Source organism: Lygodium microphyllum, chromosome 16 (assembly GCF_053477565.2).
Source record: "Lygodium microphyllum isolate KBCC chromosome 16, Lygodium_microphyllum_v1.1.10, whole genome shotgun sequence".
Lineage (NCBI taxonomy): Eukaryota > Viridiplantae > Streptophyta > Polypodiopsida > Schizaeales > Lygodiaceae > Lygodium > Lygodium microphyllum.
In genome coordinates this window covers 50,510,202-50,527,351 of record NC_141150.1, presented here as the reverse complement: position 1 = coordinate 50,527,351, position 17,150 = coordinate 50,510,202, and the positions used below count along the sequence as shown (strand labels likewise).

Here is a 17,150-nt window from a genome sequence, read left to right as displayed (position 1 = left end):
TTTCTGATATGAAAGCTTTCTGCATTATGCTTAAATTTCGCATTTTGTACTTCTATGGGCATGCTTAAAACATAAATGAGAATTCCAAAGACAGTAAACTAGTTTATTTGTGGGGCAGTGACAAGATGAAGATAATGTCCTGTCTTGTACATGAATGGTTTATAAGCAACCGTTCTTTTCTGTTTAGTGGATTTATATCTGCATGCATTAGGACAAAGTTTAAGCCAGCATTTTATACTGCATATATTTAGACGATGTTTAAGTCAGGAAACAATACATATGGATGCATGCAAATGAGGCTACTACATTCTGCAACTAATGCAGTAATTCATTTAGGTTTAATCCTGTCAGGAAATTGTTTCCTATTCCTAGACTGAGAATAAGCATTGGGATGGTATAATTGCCATGGTTACTTATCTACCTTTAATGGAATCAGATCATATTGGGTCTGCACTTACATCTTTCAAAATTTTCAGGATACCAAATGATTTGAGCGTGCCTGTCAATCAGCAACATTCAGGAAATGATCAACAGCTAATCAATTACCAAGAGCATGGGCAGCAGCCAAACTGTGTTGTCCCCAGCAAGACATTTCGAGGTCACTCGAGACCAAGGTGAGATTTGAGAGGATCAGCATTTGCTTTCTCTAAACGGATAGCCACTTTTGTACAATTCTGATCTTTGTAGCAGCTGACTGTACTAACGTTTACCCTGGCTACTATGTTTAGAACTGAAGGTGAAGAAAGAGAAGCGGGACTACCTGATCTCAGCAGCTTGCAGGTGTTGTAATCTGTTCAACTACAAAATGTTTTCTTGGTGATGATTGAGTAACCAAAGTATAGTGATTTAGTTTTGAAATATGAGATTGTGGTGAAGTGGTTTTAGGAGTGGTAATTCGTGTTTTTTGAAGAAGGTAAGGAAATGAAGAAAAGCCTAGGGAACCAGTTATGTGCTGAGTGTGACAATGTCACATGGGAGAAAGCTGATATAAGGATTGTTGCAGAGTGTCTGGTAGAATACAGCTTGGACAAGTTTGAAGCTTCTTGATGCCAGTAAGGTTTTAAGCCCTTCAGGACCAAATTGCTTACTGCTCTAAGAATCACCAGTTCACTGCTCGGGACCAAGCTGCTCACTGCCCTTGTGGAGCCTGGCTCTTGTGGGTCATTGGCTTCTTGTTTGAAAGTTTAGACTGCATTGTCGTAACTTGCTTGTTTTAGCTCTTAAAAATGGCCTCCATGGCTTCTGTCGTGGTACTTTCTTGACTGATCAGGCAGTCACTGTCTCAATAGATCTTAAAAGGGGTCTGGAATATTCAGTATGGGCACATGTAAGCCATTTCATGACTATTATAGGTGATCCCCTTCCAGATGCCACCAATTGTAGGTGCCTTCTTAGCTCTTTGATTTGGCTTATTCATATGAGGCTGGATATCTTCAATGTTGTGGCACTCGTCTTCTTTCATGAAGACACCTTGGTAGGTTCATTGGAGGGCTGCTTTGTGCATGTTGCGCTATTTACAAGGGAAGAGATCCTATGGGATCATGTATGAAGAGGGAGCCACTCTAGTAGGTTGGAGCGATTTAGATTGGGTTGGAGATGTCGATGCTTGATGCTCCACTACACGCTTTGCTTTCTCCCTTGGATCGGGAGCTATCTCATGGAGTAGTAAGAAGTAGCCTATTGTGGCAGTATCTTTTATGGAGGTTGAGGATGTTGAGCTAAAAAGTGTAGTATTACTTAGTTAGCTCTTAATAACAGCCCCGAAACTCAAAATTACCCAACTTTTATTAAAAAGAAACATGATCCTAGAGAGTGTCTGTGTCCTATAGGCCAAACCTTGATTTGGGAGGACCCATCCATCTTTAAATAGATAGGTTGCCTACCACTCAGCCCTTAATCTCGTTTTTGTAGTTTGTAAGTGCCATATCTTTGCTGTCCACACCTTGTTCACAGAGGCAATATCAGTTCATGATGCTGTCCATTGCTATCCTGCTGTCCAGCCTTCTCCGTCAGCTGGTGATTGTTTTCATCCTGATTTTGATTGCTTGTTTGCCGTGTTTACTGCTCCACACTGCTGTCCAGCTTGCATTTGCACAGATCCGATGTTGCCTTCAAAATCATCAGTTGAAGACCTGCATTTGGCTGCTTGCCTAGCCTGCCAAGTGTCATTTAGAGCTGCATTTTGCAGTTTGCCGCCTATTGCCTGCTGCCATGTCATCATTACGGCCCGTATTTGCTGATTCTACACTTTGGCTGCTTGTCTAGCCACACTTGAGTTGCGTTTGCTGCTGCGAGACATGCATAGAGCTTGTCTGCTGGATTTCAGGATTTGTTAGAGTGATCCATTTGAGTATGACATACTCTCCAACTTATACTCTCTACCCTTGTCCTGGAGACATGAGAGTTTAGGGGTCAGTATTTCACCTTGGCATAGTTTCTTTGTTGCATTGAGCATCATACATATATTTAGCATTCATTAGTTATTCATTATCTTCTCTGGTGTTCATTATCTCCAAGTGACGCTTACCCTATTTGTGTTTTTTATTAGTGTGTGCTTTGTCATACAATTTTGTTTGTTATTTGTGGACAAGTATTTCTTTATATGGTATTAGATCTACATACTCTTTGAAGAAACCTAGGCTTTTGATTAGAGAGCTCATCATAAAAAATAGGTTCATAGAGAGAAGATGACTTTGAACACTTGTACATTGCTTTGGTCTCTAGAGTCTTTCATACAGAGACTCGAGTAGGAGTGGGCTTCAAATTTTTTTTTTCTATTGCGGATTCTCATACTCTGATACCTCTTGATACATTTTGTGTGATGTATTCTCAAGCTTTTTATTCTCCAAGCTTTGTGTACACATTCTTGCAACCCTAAATCTAACAATTGATACCGAGGCAGACTTCAATCTCTTGGGCAAATTTGTGAATACCTTTTGCTTCATCTCCTTTGATTGGGATGGGATTTGATGAGCATTTGCAAGTCAAAAAATACTGCAAGAGAGTTTGCAAGTAATTGGCATTGTCAGATTTTTGATTCAAGTACATTTCACGCTCTATTTGTACTACTGCTAATATTGTGCACGCTCTTTGACCCTTTTATATGGAATTTTGACAACGGTCATTTCTACAAGTAAGGGCCTTTACAATCTACTTTGTGTTGTGCTATGTAGCATAGGTTGGTTTTGTGTGGATTTTCCTCTAATACATGTAACTTTTGCATCAAGTGCAATCAATGACCATGATTGGTAACAATGATATATTCCATAAGTTAGTTACTGAGGACAAGTTTGATGGAACTAACTATCTATTGTGGTCTTATATGATGCATCATGTATTAGTTGCAAAAGGGAAGGGCTTTGGAACATTGTGGAGGGAATTGAAGTATGTCCTGTTGTGGTCTCGAAGTTGTAATTGCAATAGAAACATGTGCTGTTGAAGATGTTGTAGGTTCTAGTTCTATTCCAATTAATCTTAGAGCACTGCCACTAGCTATTCTTAGTAGATAAGTTGGGATGGTAGAGATGATCCCATACATTCACTCATGCAAGAGAGTTAAAGTGGCTTGGAACATACTTGGCATATTTGTATCAATAAAGAAATGAAACCCGTGTTGCTTACTTGCATAAGCGGAAAGTGAATATATGGATGAAGGTAGCTTAGTGAATAGTTTTTGACAAAGATCAAAGATCCTAAGGAATAGTTAATGTTGCAGATGATTGCCAAATAGTTTAGTTTGTATAGATTGTTATCCATGGTCTTCTTGATTCTTATTAGAGTCTTGTGTCTACTCTGCATTTGATGATGAAAGGCAATCCCAATACTATGTCATGTGATGAATTGGTCTTTGTTTTGCTACAAGAAGAACAATCTCCACAAAATACGTTCATTATGCATGTTGCAGATCAAGCTTTTTGTGGTTAGTGAGAAAAGTAAAGGAAAAGCTACATTTTTTGCAAGTAAAAATTTGCAAATAATGTTCAGAAAAATAAGGCTAATAAGGATGAGAAAAAAACAATAGTAACATGTATTGCGAGTATCATAAAGCAAGAGATCATTTCATTAAGGATTGTTCTAAATTGCATGCGAAAGAGGCTAAGAAGAAAGAGGTTGGTATGGCTATTGGCAAATTCAAATTTTGCAAATATTTTGTAGAATAAATAGTGGGCATTTAGTTGCAATTATAACCTTGTTTTACATGACTCTTGCATGTCTAGCGTGAATTCAGATGTTTGGTACTTTGACAGTGGTACCACTAGGTATATTATTTCTCAATGCATTTTTTTCACTTCTTGTCCCTAAGGGTAGTATCGCCACATATGCCAATAACTCCTCTTCTCCTATTAAAGGAGTCGGTAAAATTATTTTAACTACTGCTAATAGCAGTACTTTCATACTTACAAATGCTTTGCATGTGCCAAATATAAAAAATGATGATTTGTTAGTTTTTGCACTTACTAAGATTGACTCGATTATTAAATTTATGGATGATAGATGAAAATATGTGATCTCTCATGTGGTGAAAACATTAGGTTCACTATGTTGTGGGTTGTACAAGCTCAATAATTATGGTAAATGTGTGGATGGGTTGGAATATGGAGTTGCAAATTTGCACTTTGCTTCACATGTAAAACTTGGGCATGTATGTTTTGGTCATCTAAGTTTTACTGGTTTGCTATGCTTGTAGAAATGTTATATGGTGTCTTCATTCCCTATTGTTAAGGCACTTATAAAACACATTTATGAGGGTTGGATATTGGGTAAAATGGAATGTGTTGTATTTTCAAAAGATGGTTTAAGTGAGAGCTGCTCACACGAACTGCAGCTTGTACACAATGATATTTGTGGTTCGATGCAAATACTATCTTTTAGAAACTATCTACAATTTGTGACTTTTATTAGTGATTACTCCAAGCATGCATCAAAAAGGCCGTTGGTACTAAGTGGGCTTACAAGTTGAAACGTAAGCCAAATGACAGTGTTGATTGCTATAAGACTAGACTTGTGGCAGAGGGTTATGCTCAATAGAAGGGTATTGGATTTGATGAAACCTTTGTGTCCACTTGTTATATGACAATAATACATAGCATGTGTACATTAGCATCTCATAATGTTTGGAATGTACATCAATTGGACATTAAAAGTGCATTTCTAATGGTGATTTGCATGAGGAAGTTTTTTTCAGCCTCATGGTTTGTTCAAAAGGGCTAGAAAAACAAAGTGTGTAGATTGTGAAAGACATTGTATGGTCTGAGCCAAGCACGTTGGTCTTGGTACAAGAAGATATATGCGTACATGGTTTTCAAAATAATCCAACTGAGAGCACCTTATATGCCAGACATAAGGGCTACTTAGTTCAAGTAGTGTGATGGAGGTATTGCTTTGTGCTAAACAAAGTATGTTGAGACATTATTGTAAAAACACGAGTTTAAAAAAAAAAATAGTGAAGCCCAACTCTAGAGAAATGTCGTGCCATGTTATGGGACCTCAATTGGCCTCCTGCCACTCTCATTGCTTTATTGTGCATAATCAATGGCTACTTCTTAGCCCACCAAAGTTGATTTGGAATGATGGACTTAGCTTTATGGCATTTCATTTAGTTCTTTGACTCTATCATTGTAATATCTATTCTTAGCTTGAGAAATGATTATATGGTTCTAGTCTCATTTATGAGTTCTTTGGTTTAAGAGGTTCAAACCCCTACTCTCCCTAATTTAAAACTATAAAAAATCCCTTGTTAAAAAAACTTGTGTTTCTTATTTTAATCCCTCTTGAAAGAAACGCATGAAACATGTTTTCAACATTTCGTTTCTAAATGTTTCTCACGTTCTAGCTGCTACGGAACTTTGTAGTCTCATAGTTGAAGAGGTTTATGCATAGCTGAAGCAGCCAAGCATATCTTTGGCTATTTGAGTGATACTTTGTACTTTGGGTTGTTTTATCCCAAGGGTGGATCATTATTACCAAATTTACACACCTTTTTGAATTTCGACTAGATTCATTGTTATGACACTCGTATCCATAAGTTTTTACTTCATGCTTGGCAAGTTATGCATATTTTGAGTAAGAAGCAGCCTACTATGTGCATGTCTAGTTGTGAAGTTGAGGAAGAAGTAGCCCACTGTGGGTACTTCTAGTTGTTAAATTGAGTACAAAGCAACTTTCACAACTATGATTGAATGTGTTTGGCTTAGATGCCCTTTCGCTAATTTGTAATTGGACATTCATCTGCCACCACCATCTTCATGAATAGTTAGATTGCATTGCTAGTTGCACGGAACCTAGTGTTCCATGCTTATAGTAAGTACATTGAGGTGCATTATCATTATACTAGGGAGAGATTCTTTGCAGGAGATATCAGCTTGGCCTATGTGCCAACACAGGATAACCTTGTAGATCTTTTTACAAAGGCTTTGCCTTGTGAGAAGTTTGAAGCTATTCATGAATCTTTGAGTTTACTCCCCTTTGTGGATTGATCATAGTCCACTGGGCTTAGCATTTCCCTATTCATGAGTGCCAGATTGGTTGCCATATCTATGTAGACCTGTGTGTAAACATACATAGGGAAATTTGGGTACTTTTTTCTCTCACTAGGAGGTTTTTTCCCCCGCCCTTGTCTATACCTACTTCACTTTGGAGCTTACTTAGTCTTGCAAATCTTCTACTTTGATACCTCTTAATACACATTATGTTGTGCTTTGAAGCTGCTGCTTTTCCAAGCTTTATGTGTTTGTTCCTATGATCCTAAATCCAACATTATACTCATACAATGTGGGCAATTGAAGCAATGATATAAATTTTAGAATGGGAGTAGATAGGTGGTAGCTTGTTTAGAAATAACATGATAGAGCATATCCCTCATTGCTTCTTCTCAAAACTAGCCTATCCCCTTTATGAGTAGGAATTATGGAGTGATTGGAAGTTTAAGAATTCAGAAGCCCTTAAGTGATTTTTATGTATTGATGTGAGATAAGCATTGGTTTTTTGAGAAAGCAAATAAGATTTTGAAGCTCAATAGTCGAGTGCATTGGTGGAAAACCACATTACTGAATATCTAAAATTTGAAGTATAGCAGCCAGAAACCTTAGAAACATTTAGAAACGAAACGTTAGAAACATTTTTCGTAAGTTTCTTTCAAGAGGGGGTAAAATAAGAAACGTGGGTTTTTCATATAGGGATTTTTAATAGTTTTGACTAGGGAAAGAGGTTCTAAACCTCTATGGAACTCTCTCTTAAACAAAGAATGGCCAATTGAGCTTGAGTGATAATAGAGTCGATTGAGAATAATGCATTATACATTACATATCCATGATCCATTATTAACTTGTTACTTATATCAAAGTTAGTCTTTGGACAAGCTATACTATGGTTTAAAACTCAAACATTATGATTTATACATATCATACAAAGAAAATTGAAATTAACATGTAAATAGCCTATCTACATTATGGACTGAGTCAAGTTGCAACATCATGATTCTCATTTCAAAACAAACTGACAAAATGTCAAAATCGAGAATGAATCATAATATATCATAAATAACTCATAAATGAGACTAAAGTTGTATAATATTCAACTCTCAAGACAAGAATAGACACTAGATTGACAAAGTCCAATAACTAAACAAAATCAGTCTCTTGTCCAAAATCTTGAGCCCTCGCGAGTCATTACACATCATCATCATCATGTTTAACATTGCCCAATAGTTTTTGTCGAAAAAACCATGTTTTGGGTTCCAACTCAAAAAAAAAAAAAACCACCCACGTTTTTACTCTCAGAAACATTTCATACCTTAAGGAACTTTTGGTAAGTTTCAAATTCAAAGAAATGTGTTTCTTAGCTGCTATGTTTTGAAGATTCCATTTTAAGTAAGAATGTTTGTGCAGAGACCCTCGATGGGAGAATTACCAAGGGGTGATGTGTTAAGAAAAAGGAAGATTATCCATGGTCATCTGTGTGTAGTAAGAATGTTTGTGTAGAGACCCTCGATGGGAGAATTACCAAGGGGTGATGTGTTAAGAAAAAGGAAGATTATCCATGGTCATCTGTGTGAAGCTCTAATCCTCAAAGAGGACAAGGGACAAGACCTTTCTTTTTGGCTGTAAAAAGAGCAAGCAAACAGATGCAATCGCAAATGCTCAAGATGAACATCGTGATGAAATAACAAGGCAATGTATGCATGGGCCTCAGAAATGAAAGAGCAGATATATATGGAATTGCGTGCAAAATGATGGAAGAGATGCACACTCTGGAAAAGGATATGAGCATTTATCCTGTTGTCACCCCTTGTACATACAAGGAGGCCATCCTCATGACTAACACTGCTTTGGTCGGTCAATTTGTAGCCCCTGTTTTCTGTCCTCCAGGTGCATGTGACCTCACATAGTAAGACTTGTAAGATCTTGTCTCTAGCTGAGACAATATTAATCCTCTCCTACCTGAGAGTGGAGGATGACATTGAGTATTTCTTAGGCAATGATAGTGGCTAGGATGATGAGGGCCTCTTCTTCTCTCAAGTCCTAAAATGAGCCATTGTGGCCTCTGTTTGCTGCTCTCGTCCTATGGACTGTGTGTTCTTGTAGCTTAGGATGCTGCCTGTTCGGGGGTCTTGGGGCCTGTTTGGGGTGCAGGGGGGACCCAGGAGGGCTGACTCTATTCCTTCATATGGACTCCATTGTTGCTGGGGTTCTCCTAGGTCACGCCTTAGGGATGTGAATTTAGCTTTTGCATACAAAAGCACTGTGCCAGAGAATGCCACTCTTTGTGATACAAAGCACTTCTCTCAGGAAAGGTCTATCTGCTTTGGATGCAAATTAGCATGATACGCCGTGCATTCTCAGATTAATTCAGGTTTCTAATGCAACATGCAGAAGTGTTGGATAAGTTCTGCATTAGCATGAATCAGTTTTAACCCTTGATCGATCATATTTGATCATGCAGTGATATTCATTGATTGGATAGGTATAATGCCCTGGATTGACCAATTTTCAAACTGCAGATTCCTGTTTGACCCTTTTGGGTAACAATTGACTTTTCTTTCTTTTACTGTATTGTTGTAATACATAATATCTTCGCAGATTCATCTGTCAAATAATGAATTTCTTTACCTGGCCTGCTCCATCCAATCCCTTTTTGAAACCACCCAGTTGTGCTTTATTTATGGAACTTTCTTTAATGTGGTCAAGGCCTAAATATCTAATATCTTCTGCACTAAGTGAGATTTCCAGTCTTTAACTGATATTTGATTAGAAGCCCCTTTGGTAATGGGCACTATTTGATAAAATGAAATTAACATTCTAATCCCAGAAATGAGGCATTCTGTCCAGGCGGTTAGGGTGAGCTTTTTACCACTCAGATAGAAGCTATACATCTAAAGCGGCTCTTTCAGTGTTGCTGAGCTTTCTGTCAAAGTGATTGGAAAGAAGTCTTATTAATTTTTGTGTGGTAAAAGTTTTGAAGTCAGTAGAAATTCAGCTAAAGTATCTGGCTCTTTGACTGTGGACAGTCCCTTGCATGGTTTCAGCAAAATCAACCTATGACACGGAGCCGATCTGCTGAACTTAGGTATGTAATGCCCATAAACTGGTTATTCACAGGTCAAAAGATATTTTACATGGTAAAGGAGCTATTAGTTCCTTGAGATAGCCTATGCATGCCTCTCATGTGGTTATTAGTGTATTTTTCTTTGTTCAGGTTATTACTCTGCTCAGTTTTCAACTTGATTATTTAGTTTGTTGTTCCAGACGAATGTATGCAGCGATGCAAGGGATTCCTTCCTTTCCTTCAGCTAGCACTCTACAAAAGCTTGCTACAGAAGGCACTCATGGACTGAATCAAGCTGTGGTGTCATTAGGTGCATTTGCCCGGGGACTAGCTAATGGGCGTGTGACACAAAGTTCTCACACCCCACACCTCGCACAATCTTCAGATGCAGTGCCCAATGTTGGATCTGGAAATTCGATATCAAACATGGTACACATGTTGAAAGGGAGTTTGGAAAGGAAAAGATTAGTTGGAAACAAACAGCAGAATCAGCACACTGTTGTTGAAGTTTCCACTTCTTGTGGCAGTGTCCCCGGACATGTGGACGCTCATTGTTTTCCAGCAGAAGCAGAAATGCGAAATGGAACTCAAATAAACCTTGGGGGGGTTTCTCCAAGTCTTCATCGGGCTCCAACAGCAGGAGCTGTATCACCAAGTCAGTCTTCTGGTGCGGCTCCAACTTTGTCAGCGGGTGTGGCTATAAGTGATGGGCCATCAAATTCAGGAACAGTTTCGACTCATCAAAATGGCATGAAACGGACTGCACAATCACTGACTGCTGTTGATCAACCTTTTAAAAAGCTGAATCATGGTGGAAGTATTCCAAGTCCAAGGTCACAGATATCTGGTATGATTATCAAAAGAAAGAAATCATATGCCAAATGGGGTTTTTTCATTTGATTGCGCACACAAGTTTATAGTAGCTTAATCAGCATCTTTCAGCTTGTTTGGGGCCGGTTGAATACATCTCTCCTGCATTAACCTTGCTAGTCTTTCTCAAAGCTGAAGACTGTCATTGTTCTGATTTTACAAACACCATGGCATTTGTTCTGATTTTGTTTTGCACTGATTAATCGGCTATCTTATTCAAAGCTAAAGACAAAGCTTCTGAAAAGTTTCTCGCATAAATACCTTGACTTTTCTTTCCCCACATCATGTTGAACTTCATGAAGTGGGCTCTCTCTCCTTGGGGCTTGTTTTACATTGCCATTGTGTCAAAATGATGATTAGATATACACTAATGCACTGCGCTCTTCTATTCAAGAAATAAAGGTTTCACATCCTTGCAGCGTACTGCCTTCATCTGACAAACATACTGGTCTTGTGTACAAATACTCGATTTTTCGACAGATTCCAGTGTGCTCATACATGAATGAACTTTTTAAAATTCCCTTGTGGTGTTTGCTTCCTCTTTACTGTGGACGTCTCAGTTTACAAACACATTGGCATTTTTTCTGATTTTGTTTTGCACTGATTAATCAGCTAGTGGCACAGCTATCTGAAGCCAGGTTTCTATTCTAGCTTGAGATGGCTTAGGATCATCCCTTTTCCACCTTCCTTCCAGGTTATGTGCACTATCCTATAGATGAAGGACAATCAGTGGTACTTACTAGCTTAAAGACAGCACAATATATTCTTTTTTCTTGGCCTTGACCATAGCTTGTAATCCTAGACTACCTTTTACAGAAGATCTTGGTAGTGGATTGACATAGCTTAGCTTTGCTTCTAACATATGTACAATTTGCTTTCATTCTTTATCGAAGCACTGTTTACTTACTTTGAAACGTTCAAAGCTACATGGCAAATGAAGGGCTCTGAACTTTTATGTCTAAATATATCTGCCAATGATCTATGCATGTACCAGAAGGCTGTAATGCTTGGTGAAAAGTTAAGCTTGGTTTCCCTGTAGCACTTTGTATTCATGCATCAGTGTAACAATGCTTCAACCTGCATGCCAGAAAGTTACGACAACACTGGTTGTAGGCATTGTGGTAGTTCCTTGCAGAGTGAGAGTCTTTAGTCTACACTCTTTCTAATGGCCCAAAGCCTTTTCAAATGGACAACTTCTTTGAAGACTTTTGTAATGTTGTCAACTTCAGCTGATTATCAAAGTCCTGAACTTCTATCCACTTTAATTAAGTGCTGTCGGTAAATTTGGACAGAATGGACTTCAGAAAACAATAGCTTTTTGTGCCTTATTTGCAAAGAATTTTGCTCTGTTATCAGGTGATGGGCCCATTCAAGTGTTTCCAAAGTCTTCAATAAGCAAGGTACTATAGGATCCACAAAGGCTGTAATATTTGGTACTTGCTGGAGAGCTCGTTTGATTGCTGATAATATTTGTGACAACCTGACTTACAATCGTGAATCTCCAGAGGAACTCATGGATTTTTTGATTATACGCAGAAGCCTGAGCAACTCACACGCGCCGGATCACTTAATTCATCTGGAAGATCAGGTTTTTAAAAGAGAAAACAATGTATTTAGCACTTGTTGGTACTATCATGAATGGAAGTTTGCCAGTATTATTAGAGATTTGAAATAATGAGTGTATGGAACTTGTAGGCCTTGGTCTGGATAATAGCAATCCGACAAAAATGCGGAGAGTAGAACGTCGTGAGAAGTGAGTTTCTTAAATCTTTTTCTATGGGTTTCACAACTTTGTGCTCCTTTGTTGATTCCATGTTTTGTTTAGTGGTCCCAGAGATGATAATTTTTAATTAAGAGATCTGTGAGACAGACCACCATGTGAAAGCACACTAGATGTAGGATCCAGATTTCTTTTTTCAGTCATAACTGAGTCCAAGGGCATGACTGCTCAGCCTAGGCCCACTTGGCCTGCAGCCACATAAAAGACACCAAATTTAGACTTTTCTGCAAATAGGCTAAAGCAAAACTTGACATCTAAAGCACAACTTGATGTTTGATACACCTATCTTCCTATTCATGAGACAATTGGTGGTTACCTAACAACTCATGAAATACAACACTCAGCAGCAGAAAAATGTAGACTCTCAGCCCATTTAGGACCAAGCATTTCATAGGACTGTAACCTACTCTCATGTTTTTTGCATCCCCCTTTTTTTTTGGTGTAAAAAGTTGTGGCAAATACAATGAAGTACAAGCTCAACAGTCTAGCTGGAGCTGAATGCAAATCAAATCACATATATACAAGGCCTCTGAAGGCAGTCTGGGGGGATGGCTGAAAGCAGCCATAGTGCAGGAGTGTAACACCACCGGGTTTGTCATCCTATAGGGTGAAAAACAGGCTATGGCAATCCCAGTGTGAAGAAAATGTTGCTAAAGCTCATGTCGATGTTGAGAATCCCTCTGAAGCTGCTCCCAACAGCCTCTGAGGGAGTGAATGATGGATGACTGGAGCTCCACCAGAGTGGCAGATACCGTAAAGCTCTCACCACTAATGATCAGTTGGTAGCAGGCCTTCTAGATGTGCCACCTTGTGAGGCTATTGATAAGCTCCCACTCCTTTATTGTGATGCAGCAGGCTCGAATGCTTGTTGGGGCTGGGCAGAGCCTCAAGGCCAGAACTGACATGACCTAGCCTCAAAGATGATCTTATCATGCATCTCCATCTTGTGGAGTGGGTACGTCCCTGGATGATCTGATTGTCAGCAGAAAGCACCCGAGATGACACCCTGATAGCTGGGATTTCCTTGAGGGAAGCTCCTGCGGCCTCCTCTTCAAATCAGCTATGCAGCCTCACAAGACCATCAACAGTGCTTCAGGGTTTCTAGGTGCCTCTGTGAGCAGCTTTGGCAATTCCCATTGTGCTGCATCTGAGCCAACCATCTGCCAACTGCTAGACCCCCATGGGCCACTAGCCATAGGAAGTACAAGACCCTCCTAGATCTTCAGCCATCCCGAAGGCGTCTCCATGAAGTACATTTGAAGGGTCTGTGATGCTATGATTTGCTCGGTGTTTGATATGTGAGAGGGCCCAATCCATATTATCCTGCATTAAAATATGCCTGTTGATCTGTGTTGTGTAGGCAAAGAAACTCATTACCTTTTGTGAAATTGATGGGGCACGCCAACTCCTCTGTTTGAGATCCCACTAAAACTCATTCAAAGCTTGGCCCTCCTAGATCCATAGCTGCCACTCCTGGATCTCCAACCAAGTGATATATATAGATAAGCTGCCACGACTTCCCTTGGGGTCCTATGACTGAGATCCTCCTCAAAGGAAGGTCAGCTGGTCCATGCAAGTGTATGTGGACTTACTGGCCTTTATGCTGTGCTGTTTCAAGTTGTATCCCTTCATCTCAAACCCAACAACTGCACACCACCTGCAAATATCAATTGGCATCTTTTTGTTAAAAGGCCAAAATAGTTAGGGTTCAAATGAAAACTCTGTGCAGTTGTGCCTTACTGTCGCTGTTACAGGATGCTAGAAGCAAAAGGCAGGCCAGTCCTACCATCAGATCTGCAAGCGGCTTTAAAGCGTTGCGATGCTCTTGAGAAAGAAGTACGGTCCCTAAAGTTGACAGTGTCTTTCATGAACAGGTATTGATAGCCTATATACAAATGATGTTTTTGTTTTGTCAAAAGTTTCTGCCTATCATGGAATGTACATGACTGTTATAAGGACCCTGTGACTTTTGAACAGGAAGGATTCGGAGCAAACTAAGAAAATAGAGGAGTTGGAAAAAGAGAATCAAGAGCTGCAACAAGAAAAGGAACGCTTGTTAGAAGAGGTTGAACGGCTTGCCTCTGTCCATGACTATTGACAAGTGGCATGTCAGTCTTTAAAGATAGTTTGCTAGTGAAGAAAGTACACTTATGTCAGTGGTAAAATCACTTAAAAAAGCAAGTATTATTCTACATTTTTTAATTCCTTCACCACCTACACTCTCTAATGTTGTTTGGGGCAAAGGTGCTGCTCATTTAGCAAACACAAATGCATTGAGCGTTGTTCTGACACCATATTAATTATGTTGATTCTAAAAAATCTAAGTTGGACGAGTGATTTGTGGCAAACATTCACTTTTGATTTGAAAGGTGGGTGATTCACAATTGTCATTATGAAACTAGCAATAAGATGACAATAATCAAAATATTCTCCTAACTAGTTTTCCACAACAAAGCTGTGAATAGAAATTGAAGACTAAGTTTATTGTAATACTTCACTCACTTTGTTTGTTGAGGCTTTGAAGATGCTCTCTACCTAGGTTGGAAATAAGCTATGCCCATTTCTTTGATATTATTTGTGGCGAATTATCAAAATCAAGTGGCAACAATTTTTAGAGCATAGAAAAAACATGCAAAGTATAGCTTTGTTACTTTTTTGTGTGGTTCTTGTGATGGACTAGTATATCTTGTTCTCACTATATGAGGTGTTGTGGTACTTCTAGAATATCTTGCATTAAAGCAACAACAATAATAACTAGACAACTCTAGAAGCATATATTTTGTGTGTGGAAGCAAAAAAATTAGAGAAATAAAAAGTACTAGCACATAAGATCGTTATTAGTGTACAAATTGATATTTGAAAATACACATAAAATTAGCCTTGCACTTGAGGAAAATCCAACTACTCAAATAACAATTGTAATAACCTTGCCTTCAAAAGAATACAAGAAAGGGAATAAAACCAAGTATGCAACACACATTTATAAAGTTCAAGAGGTTGCAATGGGCTTATTTGCAACTAAAAGGTGTGGCGATAAATCTCACAAAGCCTTTATAGAGGTTGGCAAATGAAATGGGTGAATGTTCATTTAGAGCTTTTACAAAGCTAATGATCAAAGGGGCTACATTCAACATGCCATTAGAGAGAAAAAAGGGTATGAGATTGGAAACATGTCCTTAAGAGACTAGGATTTGTTATTAGAGTTTTACAGAGTAAACATGAGTTATAAGAAGACTTTTTGAGAGAGGTCTTAACATACTTCAAGGTAATAGGAGTCACATATTTGATTTCATACTCATACTTAGTATGAACAACATACTATAGCCATAGTGAGTCCTCCAAATCAAATTGACTACCAAGATAAGAGGATAGGATAAATTTCTTTGTAAAATGAGATTCTCAAGAAGGTAATGAGCATGATAATTAGACATAAATTTGATACTTGGTCATGGCATTCAATTAAAATGTTGAAAATGTCATTTGTCTTGAATAAAAACTTTAGCCATTTAAGCAAAAAATGGTTGCTTATTTTTCTTGAAAATAAGCCCATGGTTTCATTGGAGGGAGAATCAATTGAGGATGGATTTTTCTCTTCCATTCATACATCACCCTCGCCCTTAGAGCTCATGTAAACAAAACATCATGTCTATCTAATAGAAAGGTGCCTAAAGAAGTTTCTTTTTCTCCTTAGAGAACAATGAGATTTTCAAGAAGATAATGAGCGTGATTATTTGAAATAAGTTGGGTGTCTAGTCAACAGGAAGTTCAATAAGAAGAACGAAAGGTATCATTTCTGTTGACTAAAGATGTCATTTCTCTTGACCAAAAGTTGAGGGTGGAATTTTCTTGTCCACTCATGGATCATCATCGGCCCTCCAAATCGAGCACATATAAGCAAAACATCACTAAGATCTAATATAAGGGTATGCAAATAAGTTCCTTCTACTTCTTGTTCCCTTATTCTCTCTTTTCCATGGCACTCGAAACCAAGGAGTAGACATGGAGGCTTTATATGGAAGGAGTGTCAAGGTGGCTTCTAATGGCATCAAACCGAAGCAGGGAAGCTTTGTAGTGAGTCCATTGTCGGCTTTTCCATTCTGGATGTATCTCAAGCTCATACATGATGTGAGAGAGAGCACGCCTACTAGAGGTGGTAGATTTGGTGTTTGGTATGTTCCATTCTTGCTCAACTCTAGAGGAGGATTGAAGCATATGGTGTCATAAGTTCTCTCTCTAGTCTCGTGATGCATTTAGTGACTTAGCTTGCTTGAGAAGTGAGGGAGGAAGCTATCTAGTATCAACGAGCAAGGTTGACTTGCAATTTGGTTACATTTGTTAGGATAATACCCAAAGGCTTGGCTTGAGTTGGGTTGAGAGAGTGCTAAACTTCAAAGCCAAAATCTATTCTCAATCATAGGTGTATCAGCAAAAGGATTTGAGGTGAGTTTGAATGGTTTTGACATGCGTATATGAGAAATATGCATAAATTTCTCCCTTTTTGTTTTTTGTTCTACTCATTCGTTGATGCATTCAAGTTGTCATCCTGCATATAGGAACATTCTTTTATGGAAACCTCTTGATATGGTATGTATTTTAGGGTATAAGCCTCTTTGTTGAGAATTGCAATTTGCATAGTGCTTAATCAAGGATGGTAATTTTGGGAGAGTTTGTGCAATCCGTTTGCATGAAAATGTTGTTTGAATCATGGCAATCGGTGGTTAAACTAGCTTTGGAAGAGCATCTCATTTGCTTGATCAAAATTGCTTGAAAATGTGTAGATTTTGTGTCTTGGGTTCCAAAAACCTTGGAGATTAGTCACAAGGCTATAGAACTGCATTGGTGGATGAGTGTGATAGTTGGGAATAGTTCCAATCTATGCATGGACTAGTTGATGTTGCCTCTAGTTTTGGAAAGGATATGAAATACTACATATGGCACAACCAATAGCAAGAGGGAA

The 17,150-nt window shown here is 38.6% G+C and overlaps 1 protein-coding gene across 3 annotated transcripts in view; it reads left to right on the top strand.

Moving 5' to 3' along the window:
• The window catches only part of LOC148022801 (protein CYCLOPS-like), a 41,869-nt gene extending 27,216 nt beyond the window's left edge, over positions 1 to 14,653 (top strand). For 2 of the 3 annotated variants that reach the window (XM_087695722.1, XM_087695725.1), the window contains 9 exons: positions 477 to 614; positions 729 to 780; positions 9,506 to 9,564; positions 9,744 to 10,390; positions 11,770 to 11,813; positions 11,950 to 12,001; positions 12,109 to 12,166; positions 13,948 to 14,067; positions 14,171 to 14,653. In XM_087695722.1, the coding sequence (XP_087551848.1) occupies positions 477 to 614; positions 729 to 780; positions 9,506 to 9,564; positions 9,744 to 10,390; positions 11,770 to 11,813; positions 11,950 to 12,001; positions 12,109 to 12,166; positions 13,948 to 14,067; positions 14,171 to 14,291 (1,291 nt within the window). In that variant the 3' untranslated portion in view covers positions 14,292 to 14,653. The other variant, XM_087695724.1, reaches the window with a different exon arrangement.
• The last annotated feature ends 2,497 nt before the right edge of the window (positions 14,654 to 17,150 follow it).